General features: G+C 37.8%; 1 protein-coding gene across 2 annotated transcripts in view; it reads right to left on the bottom strand.

The window, feature by feature from the left end:
* Positions 1-11223: 11223 nt before the first annotated feature.
* LOC110219992 (uncharacterized) overlaps positions 11224-24317 on the bottom strand; it is a 56348-nt gene continuing 43254 nt past the window's right edge. For both annotated transcript variants that reach the window (XM_078145932.1, XM_078145933.1), the window contains exon 5: positions 11224-15775. In XM_078145932.1, the coding sequence (XP_078002058.1) occupies positions 13905-15775 (1871 nt within the window). In that variant the 3' untranslated portion in view covers positions 11224-13904. The remainder of the gene's footprint in view (positions 15776-24317) is intronic.

Here is a 24317-nt window from a genome sequence, read left to right as displayed (position 1 = left end):
GGGTGGGTGGGGAGGGAGGAAGAGAGAAAATTTGAAACCTAAAGTTTTAAAAACGTGTTTAAAAAAAATGTTTTCACATGCTACTGGGAAATAAGAAATATAGGAAATGGGGTACAGAAGTCTGTCCTGCCCTACAGGAAAATAGAAGGGGAAGGGGATAAGAAAAGGGGAGAGAGAGAGAGAAGAGAGGACAGACTAGGGGAAGGGATATTCAGAATGCATGACATCTTGGGGTGGGGGAGGGGGGAGATGGGGTGAAAATTTGGAACTCAAAAACTTGTGGAAGTGAATGTTGAAAACTAAAAATAAACAAATTTATATTAAAAAAAATAAAAAGAATGTTAGGGGGCAGCTCGGTTGCACAGTGGATAGAGCTCTGGCCTTACAGTCAAGATGACCTGAGTTCAAATCCAGCTTCAGACACTTGACACTTGCTAGCTGTGTGACCCTGGGCAAGTCACTTAACCCTGACTGCCTCACCAGAAAGGGTGAAAAAAAAGAAGTTAAAATAAATAAATAATTAGAAAGTCTCAATTGAGCCTCACAACAACCATATGAGGTTAGGTTCTATTATTATCCCTATTTTACAGTTGAGAAAACTGAGGCTTGATTTATCACAGAGGCTTGATTTATAACAGAGGTTAAGCGATTTGCCCGAGACCACGCAGCTTGGAAATGTCTAAGGCTGGATTTGAACTTAGGTGTTCCTTATTCCAGCTGCCTCTGGGATGGGGGATGATGTGGGATGTTTTGCCATGAGTCTTTTGGAATTGTGGTTGGTAGTGTGTAGATCAGAATTCCTGAGTCTTTCAAAGGCATCTTTACAATGTTGTTCATTGTACAGATTATGCTCCGGGTTCTGCTCTCCTTATTTTGCAGCAGTTCATAAGTCTTCCTGGGCTTCTCTGTGATCCTCTCTATTTCTTTTAGTTATGAGCTCTTCCTCTGTTCGTATACCTGACAGGTGTTTTTTTCCTCATCTCTCTAATTTGTTTAGGGTGTCACCCTTTATGTCTGTCACATATCCCTTTGTAGTTTATCTTGGTATCTTGATATATTGCGTGAGACACTGGTCTGCATCTAGTTTCTGCCAGGCTACTTTCTAGTTTTGCCCAATTTTTTTTTTCTGGAATAGTGAGTTTTTGCCGAATAGTTGGGTATAGTTGGGCTTATCCAATGTTAAGCTACTGTTTGTTTCTGGATTTTTTTATAACTAATTTGTTCCATTAATCAATCTATTTCTTAATAAGCACCAAATTGTTTCAGTGATTGTTTTCTAGCGAAGTCTGAGATCTGGTACTGCTTAGGCTCTACTTCACACTTTTTTCGGTTCCCTTGGGATTCTTGAACTTCTGTGCCTTCAAATTAATTTTGCTATTACTTTTTTCAGTTCTCTAAGAATACTTTGGTAGTTCGACTGGCATGGCACTAAATAAATTAATTAGGTGGCATTGTCATTTTTATTATATTAGCTTAGTCTACCTATAGGCAGTGAATATTCTTTCATTAGTTAGACCTGTGTGTGTTTCTGTAGAGTGTTTTATAGCTGTGTTTCCATAATTCCTATGTGTATCCTGAGAGGCAGCCTCCCAAATATTTTATACTTTCTATAGTTATTTTACATGGAATTTTCCTTCCATCTCTTCCCGCTAGATTTTGTTGGTAATCTATAGAATTGTTGATGCTTTGTGTAGAGGTTTTTTATGTTCTGCAACTTTGCTGAAGTTAATTATTTCAATTAGATCTTAGCTGACTCTCTAGGTTTCTGTAAGTAAAGCATCATATCAGCTATAAAAGTGCTTTTTTTTTTTCCATCTTTGCTTACCCTTATATTCCCTCAATTTCTTTTTCTGGTCTTATTTGCTATTGCTAGCATTTCTAGAACTATGTGGAATAGCAATGATGATAGTGAGCATTCTTGCTTTACCTCGATTTTATTGGGAAGGCCTCTAGATTATCTCCATTGAAGTCAGTATTAGCTCTTGGTTTTAAGTAGAAAATACTTATATGAGGGAAATATCTTTTTATTACTATGTTTTCTAAGGTGTTTTTTTTAATAACAGAAATGGGTTTGGTATCTTGTCAAGAACTTTTAATGAATTTATTATTTTTATTATTTTTGTTTTTAAAATGGTCAGTTACGTTTATAGTTTCCCTAATATTGAACCAACCCTGCATTCCAGGCATAAATACAGTCTTACAGCACTGTATAATCTTTGATGTGTGTTGCTGATGTCTTTTTACTAGTATTATCTTTAAAGTTTTTGCATTGATATTCATTAGGGAGTTTATTGATGTATAATATTCTGACTCTCCCTACTTTAGGTATGAAGGCCATATTTAAATCATAGAAGCAATCTGGTAGGACCCCTACTTTTTCTGTTTTTTCACATAGTTTATATAATATTGGAAGTAATTGTTCTTTAAATATTTTATAGAATTTGCTTGTAGAACCATTTGATCTTGGGTTTTTTCCTTTGGGAATTCATTTATGGCCTGTTCAGTTTCCTTTTCTAGGATTGGGTTGTTTAAATCTTTTATTTCTTGTGCTGTTTATCTGGGAATTTTATATTTTTGTAAATATTCTTCCATTTCATTTAGACTGTCAGTTTTATTAGGATATAATTGAGTGAGATGGGTCCTATTAAGTTTTTTGTTTCTTTATTGATTGTGAATTCACCTTTTTCATTTTTGACACTGGCAATTTGGCTTTATTCTTTTTTTTTTAATCAAGTCAGCAAAAGGTTTATCTTTTTTTTTGTTGTTTAAAAAAACCATTCCTAGTTTGAGTAATTAAATGGTGTTTCTGCTTTCAATTTTGTTCATCTCTTTTTGATTTTTAGGATTTCCATTTTGGTGTTTAATTGAGGATTTTTAATGTGTTGGGTTTCTAATTTTTTTACTTGCATGCCCAATTTGTTGATCTTTGCTTTCTCTCTTTTATTGATGAAAATGTTCAAAGATATAAATTTTGCCTTAAGGATAGCTTTGGTTGCATCTTACAAATTTTGGTGTGTTGTCTCATCATTATACTTAATAAAAATTATTTTTATGATTGTTGTTTGACCTCATTCTTTAGGACTTTCTCTACTATGCCATAAAAATTTCATCAGTGTGGAAGTTTACTCTACTTCTGCACTACTTTTTGCATTGGAAGTATCCTCGACCACAAAGCTGCTCGCTCCAACCATGTCTTTATTCCTCTTCAGGTTGCACTTCTGACTCATCTCCAAAGGACTTTCTCTTTTTTTTTCTTTCCTTTTTTTTTGGGGGGGGTGAGGCAATCAGGGTTAAGTGACTTGGCCAGGGTCACACTGCTAGTAAGTGTCAAGTGTCTGAGGCCGGAGTTGAACTCAGGTCCTCCTGGCTCCAAGGCCAGAGCTCTGTTCACTGTGCCACGTAGCTGCTCCTCAAAGGACTTTCTCTACTGTGCCCTTGTGTGTACATACTCCATTTGACCAATTCTGCTTTTTAAGGAGTTCTCTTTAGTGGATTTTGTGCCTCTTTCACCATTTGGCCTATTCTGTTTTTTAAGGTGTTTTCTTCAGTATTTATTGTGCCTCCTTTAGCAAGCTGTTATTTCTCTCTTCATAATTTTCTTGTATCACTCTCATTTCTTTCCCCAGTTTACCCCCTACCTCTCTTCGTTGATTTTTAAAATTCCTTTTTAGCTCTTCCAGGAATTCTTTTTTGGGCCTGTGACCAATTCACACTTTTCTTTTGTATCTGCATGTATCTCTTTTGGATTCATTATCTTTTTCTGAGTTTGTGTCTTGATCTTCCCTGTCTCCGTAGTAACTTTCTAGGGTCAGGTTCTTTTTGTTTGTTCATTTGTTTTTTGCTCATTTTTGTAGCCTATTTCTTGACTTTGAATATTATGTTAAAGTTGGGCTCTGTTCCCAGAGTGGAGGGGGCACTGTCCCAAGCTCCAGGCCTTTCTTGCTGCTGTTTTCAGAACTAGCTCTGGGAGTCTTGAAGTTTCGGGTTCTCCCAAGGTGGTATAACCCAAGGAGAGTTGTGGTGATCAATGCTTTCCTGGTCTGTGCTTCATTTATGAATGACCACAAGCACTCTTCTCTGCCCTGAACTGTGACCTGGAACTGAGTAAGGGCAACGCAACAGAGTCCTGTACCCAGTGCCAGCAAAAGGTTCCCTGTATGAATCCAAACTTCACAGAACAATCCCCTTAAAAAAAAGAATTTGTTCTGTAAAACCTGGACTCAGTCAAAAAGCCACGCCCTAGGACCTGGCAGGTTCCCCACCCCTGCTCTAGATAATCGAAGGGTATGGACATTTTAGTCACTTTGTTTTCATAATTCCAAACTGCTTTCTAAAATGGTTGTACAACAGTGTATTAGTGTGCCTGTTCTTCCACAATTCGTATGTGTGTGTACACATATACATATCTATAATATACATACACATGTGTGGATTGTGTAGCTTTTTTTTTTTTTTTGGTGAGGCAGTTGCCCAGAGTCACACAGCTAGTGAGTGTTACGTGTTACTCTTGGATTATATAGTTTGGATGCCAAACCCTTATTAGAGAAATTTGACAGATTTTTTTTCCCATTTGACAGTTTTCCTTCTTCTCCTAGGTGCATTTTTGTTTTGTAATTGTTTTTGTAATTGCATCTCCTATTCATAGCTGTAAGAGGTATGTGATCTGTTCCTCTATTTTTTACAAAGTATGATCTTTAATATTAAGGTCCCATATGCATTTAGAATGTATTGTGGAAAGTGGTAGAAAGTGTTGTTCTATACCTGATTTCTGCCATACTGCTTTCCAGTTTTCCCAGCAGTTTTTTTTTCATCAAATAAGGAGTTTTTTCCTAGGTAGTTTGCTTTCTATTTTATCAAACATTTATTTGTTGAGTACCGTTGTTTCTGATTTTTGCTTGTCTAGTCTGTCTACTAGACCCTCTCATTTAAAAAAAAAAACAAATATAGACCCTTATTTTAAATATGTGTGCATCTTTCTGTTTTATGTTTCTTGTAACCATGTATAATTTAGATTCTTATTTCTAATCTGTCCTGCTACATTCTTCTGTTTTGTGCGTGAGGTCATTCCATTCATATTCAATTATGATTGTTAATTGTGTATTGCCTATCCATTCCCTTCTATTTCCTGCTCCCTCTTTGAGAGTTTGCTTGGTTTATGACTAATCCGTCCCTTAATCTATCCTCTTATTCCACTTCTTTCCCTTCTTTTCCCCTCTTGTTTCTTTGTTAAGCAAAATGTATCTCTGTACCCAGCTATGAATGTTTTCTTTTCTCCTTTGACTGGGTCAGAATGTGAGATTCAAGTGCAACCTACTTCCCTCTCCCACCACCTCCTTGTTTATTGTGACTTCTTTTTAAGTGCGATAATTTTCCCCGTCCTTGCTCTCCTTTCTAATTCTCTAGTGTAGTCCTCTTGCCCTGCTTTTCCATTCTTCTTTTAAGATCTTCAGAACATAACAGAACCCCTCCTAAGCCCTCCATGGATAGATTTCTGAGGGGATACATGTATCACCTCTTTATCTTTTAATGTAATCACCTTGTCTTTATTTAGTCTCATAATTACTCGCTCATGTTTACCTTTTTTTTTTTTTTTGCTTTTCTTGACTGGTGTTTGTGTTTCAAAGTTCTACTCAGCTCTTTCATCAGGAATAATTAAAAGTCTCCTATTTCATTAAAGGTTCATTCCCTCATCCCTTCCCCATAGGATTATACTAAGTTTTGCTGGATAATTATTTATTGTAAGCTTCTATCTTTTTCCTCTTTAGGAATACTGTATTCCTAAACATTGTTATATGTTACTTCTTTATGGTGTTGGCTGCTAAATCATGTGTGGGACTGTCTGTGGATCCTCAGTACTTGAATTCTTTCCGCTTATAGTATTTTTTTCTTCTTTGACCTAGGATCTCTGGATTGGGGATAATATTCTTTTTACTTCTACTTTTCCCTTTGGTTCTAAGATATCTGGACAGTTTTCTTTTATGATTTCTTGAAATATGTCTAGACTCTTTTTTTTTTTAACCATGGCTTTCAGGTAGACCAATTGATCTTAAATTATCTTTTCCTGATTTGTTTTCTAGGTCATATGTTTTTGTTATGAGTTACCCTTACATTTTCTTCTATTTTTTTCAGTCTTTTTATTTTAGTTTTAAAAAATATTTCTTGTTGTCTCATGAAGTCATTTCTAATTTTCAGGGAGATTTTTTTCCCCTTTGGGAAGTTTTGTGCCTCTTGTTCTAAGCTATTCTCTTTCTAAAGCTTTCTTCTTTAGTTCTCATTTCTTCCCCTTCCCCCTTTTTTTCTTTTAGTATATTAACCTGGATTTTTAGGTCTTTTGTAAATGCTTGCTTTCTCTTTTCTAGGAATTCTGATTGTGCCCAAGTGGTATTTTAATCTGAGGCTTTGCTTGAGCTATTTTAGAATCCTTTCTTCTTCTGTGTTTATATCTTGAGCTTCTCTGTCAATATTGTGAGATCTCTTTTGCTTTCTCATTCTTCTTGTTTACTTCCTGACTTTGGACTTTATGTTACAGCTGGACTCTGCGTGCTCATGATAAGAATGTTTTGACTTTTTTCTTCTTATGCTTTTTTGGAGTATTGCATGTTGTGTTGTTCTAGAATCTCGGGGCCATCTCAGGCTAGGGACCTGGAAGCTTTTAGTGCTCCCAAAATAATCTGATCCGGGGCAAATTCTGATCCTGGCCTCGGTCTGAGCTCCCTTTTAGAGGGCAGCTAGGTGGCACAATAGTTAGAGTGCCTGGTCTGGAGTCAGGAAGACCTGAGTTCACATTCTACCTTATAAGCTGTGTGACCCTGGGCAACCTCCATCTGCCTCAATTTTCTCATCTGTAAAATGGGGATAATAATATTACCTACCTCCCAGGGTTTTTATGAGAATCAAATAAGGCAAAATTTGTAATTTAAAAAAATCACTTAGCACAGTCCTGGGGAATTAATAGGTGCTATGTAAATATACAAATAATCTATTAACATTATTATTTTAATATTTAATAACTTCTTATTGTTATTATTATTATTCCTGCAAATTCTTGACCTGGGTTTGAGTCTGTGTAACATGCCTGTTGTTTTGCTCCTGGCTGGAGGTGCCAGTAAACTGTTGTTGGACTCTGCCATCATCAGCCAGCTGTAAATATCTGCAGTTAGAGTGAAAGACTGCAGACTCCTCTTTGGTCTGCAGTTCTCGTCCTGGTTATTCCGCTGTAGGTTTCAGACCGGCCTGGTGGCTTTAGCCGAGACCCTGCTTCATTCCTAGGGTTAGAGCCACACACCTGTCGTTTGCTTCTGAACTCATTCCCAGCTCAGTATTCAGCGTAGGGCCTGTAATTGCACCTCACCCTGGAATGTCACTCCTAGGCAGAGGTCCATTCTTGTCTGCCTTGGATTTGTGACCCGGAACTGGGTAGTGAGGGGCACAGCTGTCACTGGGCACATATTCCTGCCCTCCACACGAGGTCACAGTTACCCACTGTGAGTGTTCTTTGGGGACTCTTCTCGCCTCAGCTACAGCCCTAGTCCTCTTTCAGTCCTTATGCGTTGTCATAAGGAGTCAGCTAGGTAGCAGTGGGGAGGGAGTGCTTGGCCCACAGTCATGAAGACCCGAGTTCAAATCCAGCTTTAGACACCAGCTATGTGATGCTGGGCAAGTCAACCTGTCTGCCTCACTTTCCTTAGCTGTGAAATGGAAATAATAACAGTACCCACCTCATATGGCTGTTCTGAGAATCAAATGAGATATTATAAAGTGCTGTTTAGTCATTTCAGTTGTGTCTCACTTTTTGTGACCCCTTTTTGGGGTTTTCTTGACAGAGATATTGGGATGGTTTGCTATTTCCTTCTCCAGGTAATTTTAGAGATGATAAAACTGAGGCAAACAGGGTTAAGTGACTTGCCCAGGGTCATACAAGTATCTGAGGTTGGATTTGAATTCAGGTCTTTCTGACTCCAGGACCAGCGCTCTATCCAATTCACCACCCAGCTGCCCCTTAGCACATAGTAGGTGCTTACTAAATGCTTATTTCCTTACTTCCTAGTGCTTTATGGTTGACCTTCTGGCTAGATAGCATCTCCACTGTCCATAGACCTTCCTTATCTCTTTATACTGATTTGTGCTGGAAAAATGACTCACTCTGATATAGATATATATATATATATATCTATATATATATATATAGATATAGATATAGATATATATATATATATATATATTTTTAATTGGACTGCCCATTCAGGATTTAACCTGATGAATTTTCTAGATCTTTATGGAGGAGATGTGGGGAAGAGCCTGGCTGTTCTTCTTGCTTCCCCACAATACTGGATCCTATATTCATAAGAGTTCCTCTCTATTACAAACTATCTTGTTTCAGTAAGCTCTTTTCCCCACCTAAAGAATTTCTCACATCCCTTATATCAATCTATCAATCGATAAGCATTTATTAAGTGTGTACCTGGATGCCAGGAATTATTTTTAGCATTTAAGATGTCAAGACAAAAATTAAACAGTCCCTACCCTCTAGGAGATTACAATCTAGCTTTAAGGAGACAATCTGGATTCATGCAGGTATGTATGAAATAGAGATGATAAGACAGGAGACATTAGCAACTGCATGATCAGGAAATGCTAAATACAGAAGGTACTTCATCACTGCCCTCACTAGGAAGGTAACCAGCCTACGTGGAGCAACGAGGCCCCCTGAGGGAGAGTCAGAAGGCAGCATGTGTCGGATAAGTCAAACAGCCCTCTCTGCCATAACCATCATCTTCCCTCAGAGCCTGATGGAGATAGTCAAGGGCCTTGAACCCAAATGCATTGGGAAAAGCAGTGCTTTCTAAACCACCAGATCTGCTTCCAGGCCAGTCCTTGCAGGCATCACCGATGGTAGAAATCACTGTGGAGAAGAGCCTACCACCAACTGCTGACCAAACACCATTAATAAGCCTGTCAGCAGAAGAGCCCTGGAAGTGGCAGCACCTAGCTAACCACTGGTCCTGTTTCCAGACCAGTCCCTACAGCTGTCATCAGGAGAGACAACTCCTGTAGAGAAAGGGTCAGCCGTGCCCACCACCTACCGACAAACTACCACTCATAGGGCAGGCAAGCCAGCTTAGCTGAGGTGCCCTGAGAGACAGAGAGGAGGCAGCATGTGCCAGGCCGGTCAGATCAGCCAGCACCTTGACTTCATCTCCCATTAGATGCTACAGGAGCCAGCTCAGGACCCTGAACCAAAGGTCTTTGGGAATGGTAATGATTTCAGCTCACTGTCCTCAGCCATTATCCTGGGAAGCAATCCTCGTGGAGATGCAGCCTACAAATGCTCTAGCCACAACTATTAAAGATAGAGAAAAAGTTCTTGTCACCAAGGTCATAGTACTGTCAAATGGTTCAACATCAGAAACCAGTAAGATTTTATCAGTGGAAGTGACATTAAAGAAGAAGCATTTATCATCTGCTTTTCCTCTGAACCCTAAGAAACATGATTTGGCTTGCAGCTTAAACTTTCCATATGTGTTATCTGCCCCCATTAGAAACTGAGCTCCTTGAGAGCAGGGACTCTCTTACTTTTGCATTTGTATCTCCAGTGCTTTGCACATAGTAAGCGCTTAATAAATGCTTTATTCATTTGTTCATCTGAGCCTTGAAGAACACTAGGGATTCTGAAAGCACGTTGAGAAGAAAGTGTTCCAGGAATAAGAGAAAGTACAAAGAGGGAAAATGGGAATCCCACACACAATGTACAGTAAAATTAGTTTGGCTGGATCATTGTGTGTATGAAGAAGAGTAATGTTTAAAAAAGCTGTAAAAGTAGGATGGAGGCCAGAGTGCAAAGGGCTTTAAATGCTTACAGAGTTCACATCTGATCCTACAGGTAATAGGGAGATAACGGAGCTAATCAGATGAGGAGTGACACAGATCATCTTATTCACTTTCACAGTTATAATTACTAACTATATTTCCCTCCATCCTATTTCTCTCTCTCTCTCTCTCTCTCTCTCTCTCTCTCTCTCTCTCTCTCTCTCTCTCTCTCTCTCTCTCACTCCCTCTTCCTCTCATCCCTCCTCAAAAGTCTGTTTTGATTCTGACCACTGCCCCCCTTAATCTACCCTTCCTTTTAACACCCCTCTCTTATCTTATCGCCTTCCACTCCTATCTACCTGTTGGGTAAGATAGATTTCTATACTCAATTCTGTGTGTGTATATATGTATGTGAAAGATGAACTTACCCATAAAACAGAAGTGAACGGCAGAATGGATTAGAAACCAGAATCAAACAATATGCTGTTTAAAATAAGAAGTTGGAGCAGAATCTATTATGCTTCAGCTGAGGTGGAAAAAAAAAGCTGGGGTAGCAATCATGATCTCAGACAAAGCAAAAGCAAAAATAGACCTAATTAAAAGAGATAAGGAAGGAAACTACATTTTGCTAAAAAGGACCATAGCCAATGAAGTAATGTCAATACTAAACATATATGCACCAAATGGCTTAGCAACCAAATTCTAAAGTGATAATGAGTTACAGGATGAAACAGTAAAACTATACTAGTGGGGGACCTCAACTTCCTTCTCTCAGAATTAGATCAATCTAACCATAAAACAAATAAGAAAGAAGTTAAGGAGATGAACAGAATTATAGAAAAGTTAGATATGATAGACCTTTGGAGAATACTGAATGAGAATAGAAAGGAATATATCTTTTTCTCAACTTTTTCACATTCACAAAAACTGACCATGTATTTGGGCATAAAAAACTCACCACCAGATGCAGAAAAGCAGAAATATTAGATGCATCCTTTTCAGACCATAATGCAATAAAAATTACATTCAATAAATAGCCTTAGAAACATAATTAAAAATTAACTGGAAATAATCTAATCCAATAACCTAATCCTAAAGAATGAATGAGTCAAAGGACAAATCATAGAAATGATAATTTCACTAAAGATGACAACAAGAAGACAACATACTAAAATGTGTGCAATGCAGCCAAAGCAGTACTTGGGGGAAATTATATATTTCTAAATGTTTGCATCTATTGAAAAAGAGAAAGAGCAGATCAATGAGTTGGGCACATAATTAAAACCATTAGAAAAAAGGATAAATTAAAAATATTTAATTAAACACCAAAATGGAAATCCCAAAAATCAAAGAAGAGAAGAATAAAATTAAAAGTAAACATATTGAACCAATAAAACTATAAGTTGGTTTTATGGGGGAAAAAAAACATTGGTTAACTTGATTTTTAAAAAGGTAAGTGAAGTTTTAATATGAAGAGATGGGATATAGTAGAGAAGGTCCAGAGTACAGCTTGGAGATGAATATCTAAGAAAAGAATTGGTAAACAAGTGTCAAATGCTGTAGAGAGATAAAGAAGGTATTGAGAAAAAAATTCAGCAGTCAAGAGGTCATTGGTAACTTTAGAGAGAGCAATTTCACTTGAGTAATGAGGCTGGAATTCAGATAGAAAGAGTTGAGAACTGTGAATGACTTAGCTATTCTTAGCGATATAATAATCCAAGGCAATTCCAAAAGACTCATGATGAAAAATACTATGCACATCCAGAGGAAGGACTAATGCAGTCTGATTGCAGATGGAAGCATACTACTTTTTACTTTTTTATGTTTTTTTTTCTTTTGGTCCCCATTTCTTCTTTCACAACATGACTAATATGGAAATATTTTACATGATTGCACATATATAATCTACGTCAAATTGCTTGCCATCTTAAGGAGGGGGAAGGTAAAAGATAAAAATTGTAACAATTTTTTTAAATGTTAAAAATTGTCTTTACATGTAATTGGGGAAAATGCTCTTTAAAAAAGGTTGAGAAGTGAAAAGACAGGAAATGGAGGCACTGAGCATGAACAGTTTTGTTTACTAGTTTGGCTGAGAAAAAGAGGAGATATAGGATGATAGCCTGGAAGGACAGTAGGGTATGGAAAGGTTTGTTAAGGATGTAACGGACAAGAGCATTTGCAGCAGAGAAGGAAAGTTGGAAGATTAAGTTTTGATTGTGGGAATGGAGTGGGGTTTCTCTACAATATAATTCTCTTACACCTACCAAGTTTTCCAAGTCTAGAGAGGATATTTCACTCTCAATACATACAAAGGTTTTTCCACCAATATAAATTATCTGGCAGGACAAGAGGTAGTTTAGAATAGTAAATAAAGAGCTGGCCTTGAAGTCAAGAAGACATGAGCTCAAGTGCTGCCTCTGTTACACACCTGGCGGTGGCCCTAGTGGGCAAGTGATGTACCCTCTCTGCTCCAGGCTCTACTCTGGACATATCTTGTACACACATTTTCTGCAGGGAGGCCTTTCTCATCTCCTCCTGCTCTTTCCTTCCATCTGGGATTACTTTCCATTTACACTGTACATATTTTGCATGTACATTTTTTGCATATTATCTCCTCCATTAGAGTGTGAAGTCCATAAGGCAGGAATTAATTTTACCTTTCTTACTATCCCAGCAGTTACCACAGTGCCTGGCACATAATAAGGGCTTAATAAATGCTTACTGGCTAATACAGTTTTACACAGTCTCTCTTTTTTCCTTTCTTTACATTCCCGTTAGCACAGTACATGGCACATCGTAAGCACTTAATAAATGCTTGTTGACTGACTAGACATTCCCCAAGATTATATGGTGAAGAGAAGGTGCCAAACTGCATTAGCAGAAGTTCCTTTAACTAGCAGTTCACTGTACCAATGAAATCACAAATCTAGTCCCTGTCCCTATGTATTATCTTCTTGTAGTAACGGCTCTATCAAAAGGATACTCTCCCCTTTAAAAAAAAAGTGTTGATGCTTTTATTTCTCTCATCCTCCTTCCCAGTGACTTTCCCATTCTCCCCCAAAAAACCTCCCTTAGTATGAGCAAAACAAAACACTGGCTATATCTGAAAACATATGCCTCATTCTAGATCTTTCAGTCAAGAGGTGGGAGGGTATGCTTCCCCTTTGGTCTCCTGAAGTCATGACTGGTCGCTATGTCAATCAGAGCTCTGAAGTCTTTCAGTCATTTTTCCCTCCTTTAATTACTGTGGTCATTGTGCAGATTATTCTCCTGGTTTTGCTCCTTCACTATGCATCAGTTTATAGAAATCTTCCCATACTTCTGTGAATTCTTCACATCGGTGATTTCTTGTGGTACAGTAATATTTCAGCAATTCATGTGTCATAGTTATTCCTCAAACACTTTGTTTTTAATTCTTTGCTACTGGAAAAAAAAGTCCTAGTATAAGTATTTTCATATAAATGGCATCTTTCTGATTTTAAATTTTTTTTATTGATGTATTTTATTTTTACATCACCCATGTTTCCCGTTGTATTCTTTTCCTTCCCCTCCAAAAGATTGCTATATGATAAAGAATAACAAAAGGGGGGGAATAGTTCAGTAAAATTAACCAATATACCAAAAAAAGTCTGATATATGCACTGCTTTTTTTCTTTCTGATCTCCTACTAGTGGTATTACCAAATCAAAGGGTACTTACACTTACTGATTTTTAAAAATAGAATTCCAAATGTTTTTCCCAGAATGGTTGGACCAGTTCACAGCTCTGCTAACCACGTGTTAATGTACTTGTCTTCCTAAAGCCTTTCAAACATCTACTATTTTGTCTTTTGTCATCTCTGTCAATCTTAAAGGTATGAGATGAAATCATAATTGTTTTCTAGTGTTTCTCTTATTATTAGTGATCTGAAACATTCTTTCACATGTCTATTGTAGATTGCAAATCTTTTGCAAATTCTTTGTTCACATTTTTTAATCATTGTAAAAAGGGAATAGAATTTATTTTTACCTATAATTACCTATAAATCTTTTATATCAGATCTTTATCCAAGACATTCCTTTATAAGATTTCCTACAATCATCACATCCAAAAGGTTTCTATCCTGTATGAATTCTTTTATGTCTAGTAAGGGATACAATTCTTCTAAAGGTTTTCCCACATTCATTGCATTCATAAAGTTTTTCTCCAGTGTGTATTCTCTTATGTCCATCAAGGTCTTCACAATGGTGAAAAGACTTCTCGCATTCATTACATTTAAATGATTTCTCTTCAGTATGAAATCTCCTATGTTTAGTAAGGTCTCCACACTGACGAAAAGACTTTCCACATTCACTGCATTCAAAGGGCTTCTCTCCACTATGAATTCTCTTATGGCTGCTAAGGTTTCCATATTGTTTAAAGCACTTCCCACATTCATTACATTCAAAAGGTTTCTCTCCGGTATGAATTCTTTTATGTGTAGTAAGAGAGTCACTTCTTCTAAAGTATTTCCCACAGTCATCACATTTAAAAGGTTTCTCTCCAGTATGAATCCTCTTATGTTTAGTAAGGGATTCACTTCTTCTAAAGTATCTTCCACAATCTTTACATCTAAAGGGTTTCTCTCCAGTATGAATTCTATTATGTTTTGTAAGGTATTCATTCCTTCTAAAGGATTCTCCACATTGATTACATTTAAAGGGTTTTTCTCCAGTATGAATTCTCTTATGATTATTAAGGGATTCACTCCTTCTAAAGGATTCCCCACATTCATCACATTCAAAGGATTTCTCTCCAGTATGAATTACTTTATGTCTATTAAGGTGTCCACGCCCTCTAAAGGATTTCCCACATTCATTACATTTAAAGGGTTTCTCCCCAGTGTGAATTCTATAATGATGAGTAAGCAGAGTCCTATAGCTAAAGGATTTCTCACATTCACTACATTTAAAAGGTTTCTCTCCAGTATGAATTCTTTTATGTCTGTCAAGGTTTCTACAGTGACTAAAGTATTTTCCACACTCAATGCATTCAAAGGTTTTCTCTCTAGTATGAATTTTCTTGTGTCTGTGAAGGCTTCTGTAATAACTGAAGAATTTCCCACATTCACTACATTCAAAGGGTTTCTTTCCAGTATTAATTCTTTTATGTTTGTCAAGGCTTCTACAATGATTAAAGTATTTTCCACGCTCGGTACTTTCAAAGGTTTTCTCTCTAGTATGAATTCTCTTATGTTTGTCAAGGTTTCTGCAGTGACGGAAAGATTTTCCACATTCACTACATTCAAAGTGTTTCTCTTCAATAGGAAGTCTTTTAGGTTTAGTAAGGGATATATTCCTTCTACAGGATTTCACACATTCATTACATGCAAAGGATTCCTCTCCAGAATGAATTCGCTGATATAGAATATGACTAGATTTGCAGCTGAAGGCTTTTCCACATTCAGTACACTTAAAAAATTTCTCTGTAGCATGAATTGTCAGACAATTTGTAAAGGATGAAGTGTTGCTGAAGATTTTCCCATGCTCATATGCTTTTTCTTCAGTATGTTTTCTGTAATGCTGCATAAGATGTGAATGGTAATGGAATGACTTACTGAATTTATTATAGTTGCAGAGTTTCTTCTTAGAAAAGATTCTATCTTGTTTACTTTCATCTGAAAAATGTGTAAAGTTCTTTCCACGCTTATCATGTTTATGTCGACTTTTCTTTGTACGAATCCTTTGTTTTGGAATTGAGCTTGACCCCACATGGAATTCTTTCTCTAATATATTACATTCATTGGCAATAGACTTAGTAGATGTTTTCCTGTGGGTGACTGTCACTGGCTGGCGTTGTTTCTTACGGTTGCCCTTTTGCTGCTCTAATCTAACAGCACACTGCGAGGCTTCTACTAACTCGAATCTTTCATTGGATGACTCTTCCACAAAAATGGCCAGCTTTGGAATTGCCTCTGTTGTTTCACAGCTAATCTCCAGATTAAGGCATTCTAAAAGAAAGGGGAAAAAATATTACTGTGCATCATTCTCTGTGACTGAAGAAAGAAAACTGAGACTTATTCAATTCTGTCTCATCTGTCAAAGAGAATGATCAATAATCTAGAATACCTGAAAGGAAGAAGAGGAAGGAACTGATAGGAAAAAAGTAGAGGAAAAGAATTATACAGCAGATAAAATCAGGAGAGGAAAAAATGAACTAATCATCAAAACTCCAAAAGGGAAAGGGAATTCAGAATGGGAGGAGAGAATCAGAGATGAGGGTAAGAGAGCCAGTAAGAACAAGGCTACCTTAAAAAAAAAAAGATAAAGTAATTGAAGGAACATAATATTATGTTTGCAGCAAAAAAGAAAAAATCATAACTTGAAAGATTGTACAGGATTGGTTTAAAAAGGGGTAGAAGGAACACAGGACAGCATTGTATATTTAAAAGATAATCTTATGAGAGAAAACCCAGGAATGGAAGAAGGGAAAGTTGGCAGAAAAAATTTAGGTTAAGATCAATGGACAGAAAAACAGAAGGAATTAATAGACAAGGAATTGAATTCCTGCTCACATTTGCATTATTTTGTGCACATTAGCCCTTTTCATCTTTCTTTTTTTTTATTAATTTATTTTGACTTATCAACAATCACTTCATAAGCTTTTGAGTTTTAAATTTTTCTCCCCCTCCCTCCCCAACCCCCTCCCCAAGACAGTGCAAAATCTGAACATAGGCTTTACATATACATTCCTATTAAACATATTTTCACATTACTCATGTTGTAAGGAAGAATTAGAACCAATAGAAGGAACTACAAGAAAGAGGAAATGAAACAAAAGAGAAGAAAAAAAGAGAGCAAATAGCACGCTTCGATTTGCATTCAAACTCCATAGTTCTTTCTTTGGATGTGGATAGAATTTTCCATCATGAGACTTTTGGAGATGTCTTAGATCCTTGCATTGCTGAGAAGGGCTAAGTTCATCAAAGTTAGTCACTGCACAACATTGCTGTTACTGTGTACAATGTTCTCTTGGTTCTGCTTACTTCACTCAGCATCAGACCATACAAGTCTTTCCAGGTTTTTCCGAAGTCTGCCTGCTCATCATTTCTTATAGCACAGTAGCATTCTATTACATTCATATACCACAACCTGTTCAGCCATTCCCCAATGGATGGGCATGTCCTCAATTTCCAATTCTTTGCCACAACAAAAGGAGCTGCTATAAATATTTTTGTATATGTGGGTCCTTTTCCCATTTTTATGATCTCTTTGGGATACAACCCTAGAAGTGCTACTGCTGGGTTAAAGATATGCCCAATTTCCTTTCATCTTTCTTTGATCTCTCTGGGGTACAGGCTTACAAGTGATATCACTGTGTCAAAGGATAGGTACAGTTTAGTGACTTTTTGGATATAGTTCTTAATTATTTCCCAGAATGGTTAGACCAGTTTGCCCTACCAACAGAGCATCATTGTGCCTGTCTTCCTGTAATCCTTCCAACAACTGTCATTTTCCTTTTTTTTCCATCTTTTTTAATTTGACGGGTATGAAGTGGAACCATAGTTGTATCAATTTTCATTTCTCTATTAGTGATTTGGAGCATTTTTCTTCTGTTTGTTTATAGCATGAGTTTCTTCCTTTGAGAACTACCCATTCAAATGCTTTGACCATTTACTTATTTGGGCATGGCTGTCATTCTTATGTTTGAATCAGTTCTTTATATATCTTGGATATCAAACCTTTATCAGAGAAACTTGCTGCAAAGATTTTTTTCCCCCAGTTAACTACCTTCTCATTTTAATTGCATTTGTTTTTTGTGCAAAAACTTTTCAATTTTATATAACCAAAACTGTTCATTTTATTCTCTGTGATCATCTCTATCCCTTATTTGGTCATAAATTCTTCCCCTATCTATAGTTACAAAAAGTATTTTCTTCCTTTATTTCCTTGGGGCAGCTAGGTGATACAGTGAATGAAATGCCAGACCTGGAGTCTGGAAGACCTGAGTTAAAATCTAACCTCAGATACTAGCTGTAACTCTGGGCAAGCCTCTGTTTGCCCCATTATTCTCATCTGTAAAATGGGGACAATAGTAGCATGTGCCCCCCACGGTTGTTGTGAGAAGCAAATGAGATAAGGTAGTTTGTGAAGCACTTAGCACTGTACCTGGCACATAGTAAATACTGTGTAATAACAACAACAACTTAATGTGTTTTGGGGGTTGTTTGGGGTTTTTTTAATATTTAGGTCATTTACACATTTGTAGCTTTTTGTGATATATAGTATGAGAACTTAGTCTAAACTTAATATCTGCCAGACTGCTTTCCCATTTTGCCACCACTTTCTGACAAATAGTGAGTAATCATCCTATTATTTGGGGTCTCTGGGCTATTGAACACTGTTATCTTGTCTTTTGCTTCTGTATGTTGTTTACCTAATTTATTCTGCTGATAAGCTTTTCTACCTTTTAACCAGTACCAAGAGTTTGATGAAAACTGCTTTGCAGAATTCTCTGGGATCTGTCCTTGCTAAGCTTCCCACTCCCCCTGTCCCATTCTTTCCTTTGAGGATTTTGACCTTTTGTTCCTTCAGATGAGATTTGTTCCCTTTTTTTCTAGCTCTCTAAAAGAAATCCTTCAGGCTGTCCTGCTGAGGTGGCTGCCAAAACAAGACAGCTATAGTTCATCTAAATCCTTGTCACCCATCTAGCAAAACCCTGGTGTTTGCACCAGACAGAATATTGATCAGGAAATCCAAGTAGAAACTACAGTAAGTGACATCTACCACCTCAGAACAGCATGAAGACATCCAGAACAAGGGATAAAGTGCCCTCCTTGTGTGACCAGAGATGGCATGGGTATAGTCTGCAAGGCTCTGTGTCTAGAGTCAGCGAGAGCAGAGGATACCCCTGAGAAAGCCTATGGGTAGGGACCCTGGAAGCCTAGGGGAGCAGCACTGAGCAGCAACCGTCATGGCACTACAGCACGTAGAGAAGAGCAGCCAAGGTCCAAGGGTTCTGAGCTCCCTAACCCTGTGCCCCGAGATACCTGAAAAGGCCTTGAAGAACTGACACTCTCAACCTCTTAGCGGACAATCGTGTCTCAGATATTCCTGAAAAAAAATGAGGCCATTTGTTAAGATCTCCCTGTTCTCTCCTCCTCCTCGTCTCATATCACCTGGATGCCTTCAGCCACTCTCTTCTCCTTCGCCTCTGTCTCACAAACAGGCTGCCTTCCTCCTTACCAAGCAAACCTCTCTTCATGGATGAACGATCCCACTCTATCCCATCTCCTCCGGAAGACTGTCCCCTTCATCATCACCATCCTCTCACTTATCTCCAATCTCTCCATCTCTACTGCTTGTTTCCCAACTGCCTACAAACATGTCCATGTCTTCTCCCATCCTTTAAAAACCTCATTTGATCTGTTCATCCCCATTAGTTGTCATTCCATATTTCTTCTCCCTTTTGTGGCTAAACTCCTTAAGAAGGCCATCTGTAATCAATGTCTCCATGTCCTGTCCTCTCACTGTATTCTTTTTTTAAAAAATTATTTATTTTTAGTTTTCAACATTCACTTCCACAAGATTTGGAATTCCACATTTTCTCCCCATCTCGTCCCTCCCCCTACCCCAAGATGGCATGCATTCTGAACACCCCTTCCCCTAATCTGCCCTCCCTTCTATCTCTCCCCCTTCTCTTATCCCCTTCCCCTTCAATTTTCCTATAGGGCAGGATAGATTTCTATACCCCATTGCCTGTATTTCTTATTTCCCACTTGCATGTGAAAACAATTTTTTTAAACATTTGTTTTTAAAACTATGGGTTCCAAATTTTCTCCCTTCCTCCCTCCCCACCCACCCTCATTGAGAAGGCAAGCAACTCGATACAGGTTATACATGTGTAGTCATGCAAAACACTTCCATAGTAGTAATGCTATGGAAAATTAACTGTATTCCCCTTCATCCTATCCTGCCCCCCATTTATTCTATTCTTTTTTTTTTTTGACCCTGTCCCTCCTCAGAAGCGTTTGCTTCTGATTACCCCCTCCCCCAATCTGCCCTCCCCTCTATCATCCCCCTGCTCTCTTGTCCCCTTCCCCCCCATTTTTCTGTTGGGTAAGATAGATTTCCATACCCAATTGAGTGTGTATGTTATTCCCTCTTTAAGCCAAATCCGATGAGAATAAGATTCACTCATTTCCTCTCACCTTCCCCCATTTCCCCTCCACTATAAAAGCCTTTTCTTGTCTGTTTCATGCTCTCACTGTATTCTTAACTCTCTACAGTCTGGCTTTAGACATCATCATTTAACTAAAACTGCTCTCTCTTCGGAGTTACAAGTGATCTCTTATTTGCCAAATCTAATAGTCATTTTTAAAACCTCATACTTTTTGACTTTTCTGTAGCCTTTGACACCACTGATCACCCCATCCTCTTTGATACTCTCTTCTCTACACTATTCTCTCCTGGTTTTCCTCCTCGCTATCTGGCTATTCTTTCTCAGTCTCCTTTGCTGGATCTTCATCCAGTTCACACCCGCTAATGATGGGTGTCCCCCAGAACTCTGTCTTGGGCTCTCTTCTCTTTTCTCTTTATGCTATTTATTTTGTTTTTGTTTTTGGGGTTTTTTTTAGGCAATTGGGGTTAAGTGACTTGCCCAGGGTCACACAGCTAGTGTCAAGTGTTTGGTCTGAGGCCGGATTTGAACCCAGGTCCTCCTAACTTCAGGGCCGGTGCTCTGTCCCTGTGCCACCTACCTGCCCCCCTCTCCAGGCTATTTAAAGACACAACTCAGAAACTAAAGCTTAGTACAGTGTTAGGCACATAGTGGGCACTTAATGCTTGCTGAAAGCTAGAGAGATGATTAAATCAAAGAAATTACCAACAAGTAGAAAAAATTACTGCAAATCTGACTCCATAACAACTACAAAGGAAAGCACAAATTTCCCACAAGGATTAAATGAATACCTGGAAGAAATAAAACAAGAAATCAAAAAGGTAAACGAAAGCTGGAGAAAAGAATTAGAAAGTGTGTACTAGCTTTAAAAAGCAAATAGTAAATCTTACTGAAAAACAAAATCTCTGAAAATAGACCAAGTAGAAATCAATGACTCCATGAGGTAGCAAGAAATATCAGAACAAAATCAAAAGATTGAAAAAAACAGAAGAAAAAGTAAGATATCTGATATGAAAAAACAACAGGTTAAGGAGAGATCACTTGAGAATCATTAGACTTCTTGAAAAGCATGATTTAAAAAAACAACAGCTAAATATTATTTCAAGAAATAATAAATTAAATCTGTCTAGATCTGTTAGAACCAGAGGGCAAAGCAAAGACAGAATGTACCATCATCTCCTGAAAGGAACCCCAGAAATGTCACCAACAATATCCAGACCTCCCACATCAAAGAAAAAATACTGGAAGCATCCAGAAAGAGGCAATTCAGGTACCACAGAACTATAATCAGGTTCACATAAAACTTGGCAGCTTCTACTAAAAATGAGAGTAGATCTCAGAATACAATATTTCAAAAGGAGAGACAGGTTTACAAACAAGAATAACTTATCCCACAAAGCTGCATATGATCCTGCCATAGGCAAAATGAACCTTTAATGGAATAGTGGACTTTCAGGCATTTCTGATGAAAAAAAAATCAGAGCTAAGTAGGAACTGAGAAGTACAAATACTAGAGTCCAAAGAAAACTGGAAAAGTAAATTCATTTGAGTAACTGGAAAGAACTATATCATGATATAGTATAACATTTTAATAGGAGGAGAAGAAACAAAGTATCCCCTCCGAACTATAATGTCTTCAAAAAGTATTGAGAGGATTCAGTAAGAGAAAACAGAGATCTTGGAGGTGGATTGGTTCTGTCCTATGAGTTCTAAGAGGAGAAGAGAAGGGAGTGTAAAAGGAGTAATACACTAGTGTAGAAAGGAAGAAATGGATGGATCATGTTATAATTCAAACCTGGAAGTATATATAACTATGGAAGACAGGGTGAAGAGGAGAGTGGGCATCACATGAAGCTCACTCTTAGCTGAAATGGACAACGGAAGGTTGGTATCACAGGTATACAGTTTGGTGGAGAAACCCGTCAGATCCAACAGGGTAACCACTGGGAATAGGTAAGAGGAGAGTAAGAAAGAGGATAATACCAGGGAGGGAACAGTCTCAATGATCCTGAAGGGAAGGGTTAAAAAGGAACTAGAATTTATGGGGGTGCCTTAGATCGCCTCTTAGACAATTGAATAATTGCTGCTTGAAATGTTTTTAAAAGGCAGCTACACTTGGTGCCTGTTCTCCCTTTTCTCACCCTCTCTTCTAAACCTATTTTCCAACGGTGGTATATAATGTAATGAAATATCATTTTACCTTGAGCAATGATAAAAAGAGGATTTCAGAGAATCCTGGAGAGCAGGAATTGATGCAAAGGGAAATGAGCAAAACCAGGAGAACAGCTTCTACAAAGACAACATTGTAAAGAAAAACACCTTTGAAAGACATAAGAACTCAGATCAAAGCGATGACCAGCCATGTCTCCAGACCTATGATGAAGCATAACAACCAGTTCCTGACAGAGGAGATATAGGGTGCAGAGACGGTCACGCTGTGGATTCATTGGACTTGCTATGCTCATTTATTACAAAGGTTTTGTCTTTTCCTCCCCTTTTTTTCTCTGGGTTAATTGGGAGAGGGAGTTAGCAATAGTGCTGTCTCCTCCCACTCACCCCAAAAAGGTCACTGTCACAGCTTTTTAAATGTACACAAGAGTACAGAAGGAAGTTCGAAAGGAGGCAGAGTCAAGTGAGGCAGTTTGGAAAATAACATGCAGTGACTTACATGGAAATGTGTTTTGGATGACTACACATAACATGTCAAATTACCTTCTCAATGAAGGGAGGAGGGGAAGGAGGGAGAGAATTTGGAACTCAAAATTTGAAAAAAGAATTACATGTAATTGGGAAAATATTCAATTAAAAAAGAAAACAACATGTAGAATTATACACACACACACACACACATATATTAAAAAGCAGCGTAAAGTAGATATTCAGTCTCACAGAGTCCTCTTTTAATGTTCTGATGTGTTTGGAAATGCTCGTTATTGTTGTTTAAGTTGGTAATTTTTTTAAAAAAGTAATTCTTTGGTGGTTTCATTGGCATGGCACTGGATAAGTAAATTAATTTAGGGAGGATTATTTTATTATATTAGTGCCGCTCAACTACAAGCAATTTGTTCTGTAATTATATCCCTGTAGTCCAAAGATAGCTCAGTAGCTAAGACTCCCAAATATTTTATAAATTTTGTCGTTTATTTTGAAGAGAATTTTTCTACCTTGTCTTGCTGAGTGTCATTGGTGCTGCTGGTTGTTATAGCAAAGACCTAGAGCCCATGAGTTGGGAAATGGCTGAACATATGGTGGTTTATGATTATAATGGAATATTATTGTACCATAGGAAATGGAGAAAGGGAAAGTTTCAGAGAAATGGGAGTATTTGGATAAAATAATGCAAAGTGAAGAGAGCAGAGCCAGAATAACAATGTACTGCATACAGTAAAAATGTAAAGAAAAGAAAAAAGCGAGGGGGCCACTAGGCGGTGCAGTGGATAGAGCATTGGCCCTGGAGTCAGGAGGACCAGAGTTCAAATCCAGCCTCAGACACATAACACTCACCAGCTGTGTGACTTTGGGCAAGCAAGTCACTTAACCCCAATTGCCTCACAAAAAAAAAAAAAGCTTTGAAAACTTAATGACTAACCATGACTCCAAAGACCAAGAATGTAGCATACTACCCATCTCCTAACAGAGAAGTGATGGACCCAAGGTCCCAAATGAGACCTACATTGTTACAGATAGCAAATCTGTGGAACCCAACTATGTTTATTTGTTACAGGGACTGTTTTTCTTTTTTCTTTTTCCCCATGGTAGGGGTTTGGGGGCAGGGAGGGAGCTATCAACAGTGTTTCCAAAATAACAGAACAAAGAAGTTATTGAAGTCATTGGATCATTGAAACATTTTAAAATGCACAGAAGAGAGCAGGCAGTTCAGAAGAAAACAAAGACAAGCAAGACAGCCTGGAAAGTAGCATGTTGAATTTATTACGTATTTTTAAAAAGTAAACTATGTAATAAGGAATGTTTCACCTATAATCCTCTTTTTGTTCTACTTGGTAATTGGAAATATTCTTTTTTTTTAGAGAGTTTATGTTCAGAATTTAAAAAAAAATTTTAAAGAAAAAGGAATTTAGCCCTTGGAAGAAATAAAATGGAGGCACAGGGGTTTTCTCTGCTTTCTCTATGCTGTTGCTAGGTGACAGGGGATGTGTTTTATCTGAAGAATTTCACATTGCACTGTTTGAAGAAAGATGACTCAGAGAAATCCATTTTAATAAAGATGAAGGTTTGGAAACCCAGTGCACAAGTGAAGGGGAGAAAGAAGGCTGCTTGTCCCTGGTGCTACCTCTTCTTGCACTCTCTTCTAAACCCTGTTTTCTGACCTCCCTCACACGAAACCGGTGCCTTCAGAATCGCCACTGATCTGT

This window comes from Phascolarctos cinereus, unplaced genomic scaffold (genome assembly GCF_003287225.1).
Source record: "Phascolarctos cinereus isolate Bilbo 61053 unplaced genomic scaffold, phaCin_HiC Scaffold_726;HRSCAF=1367, whole genome shotgun sequence".
In the NCBI taxonomy this organism is placed as follows: Eukaryota; Metazoa; Chordata; class Mammalia; order Diprotodontia; family Phascolarctidae; genus Phascolarctos; species Phascolarctos cinereus.
The sequence above is the reverse complement of the archived record's forward strand: the minus strand, read 5'-3'. Positions and strand labels throughout refer to the sequence as shown.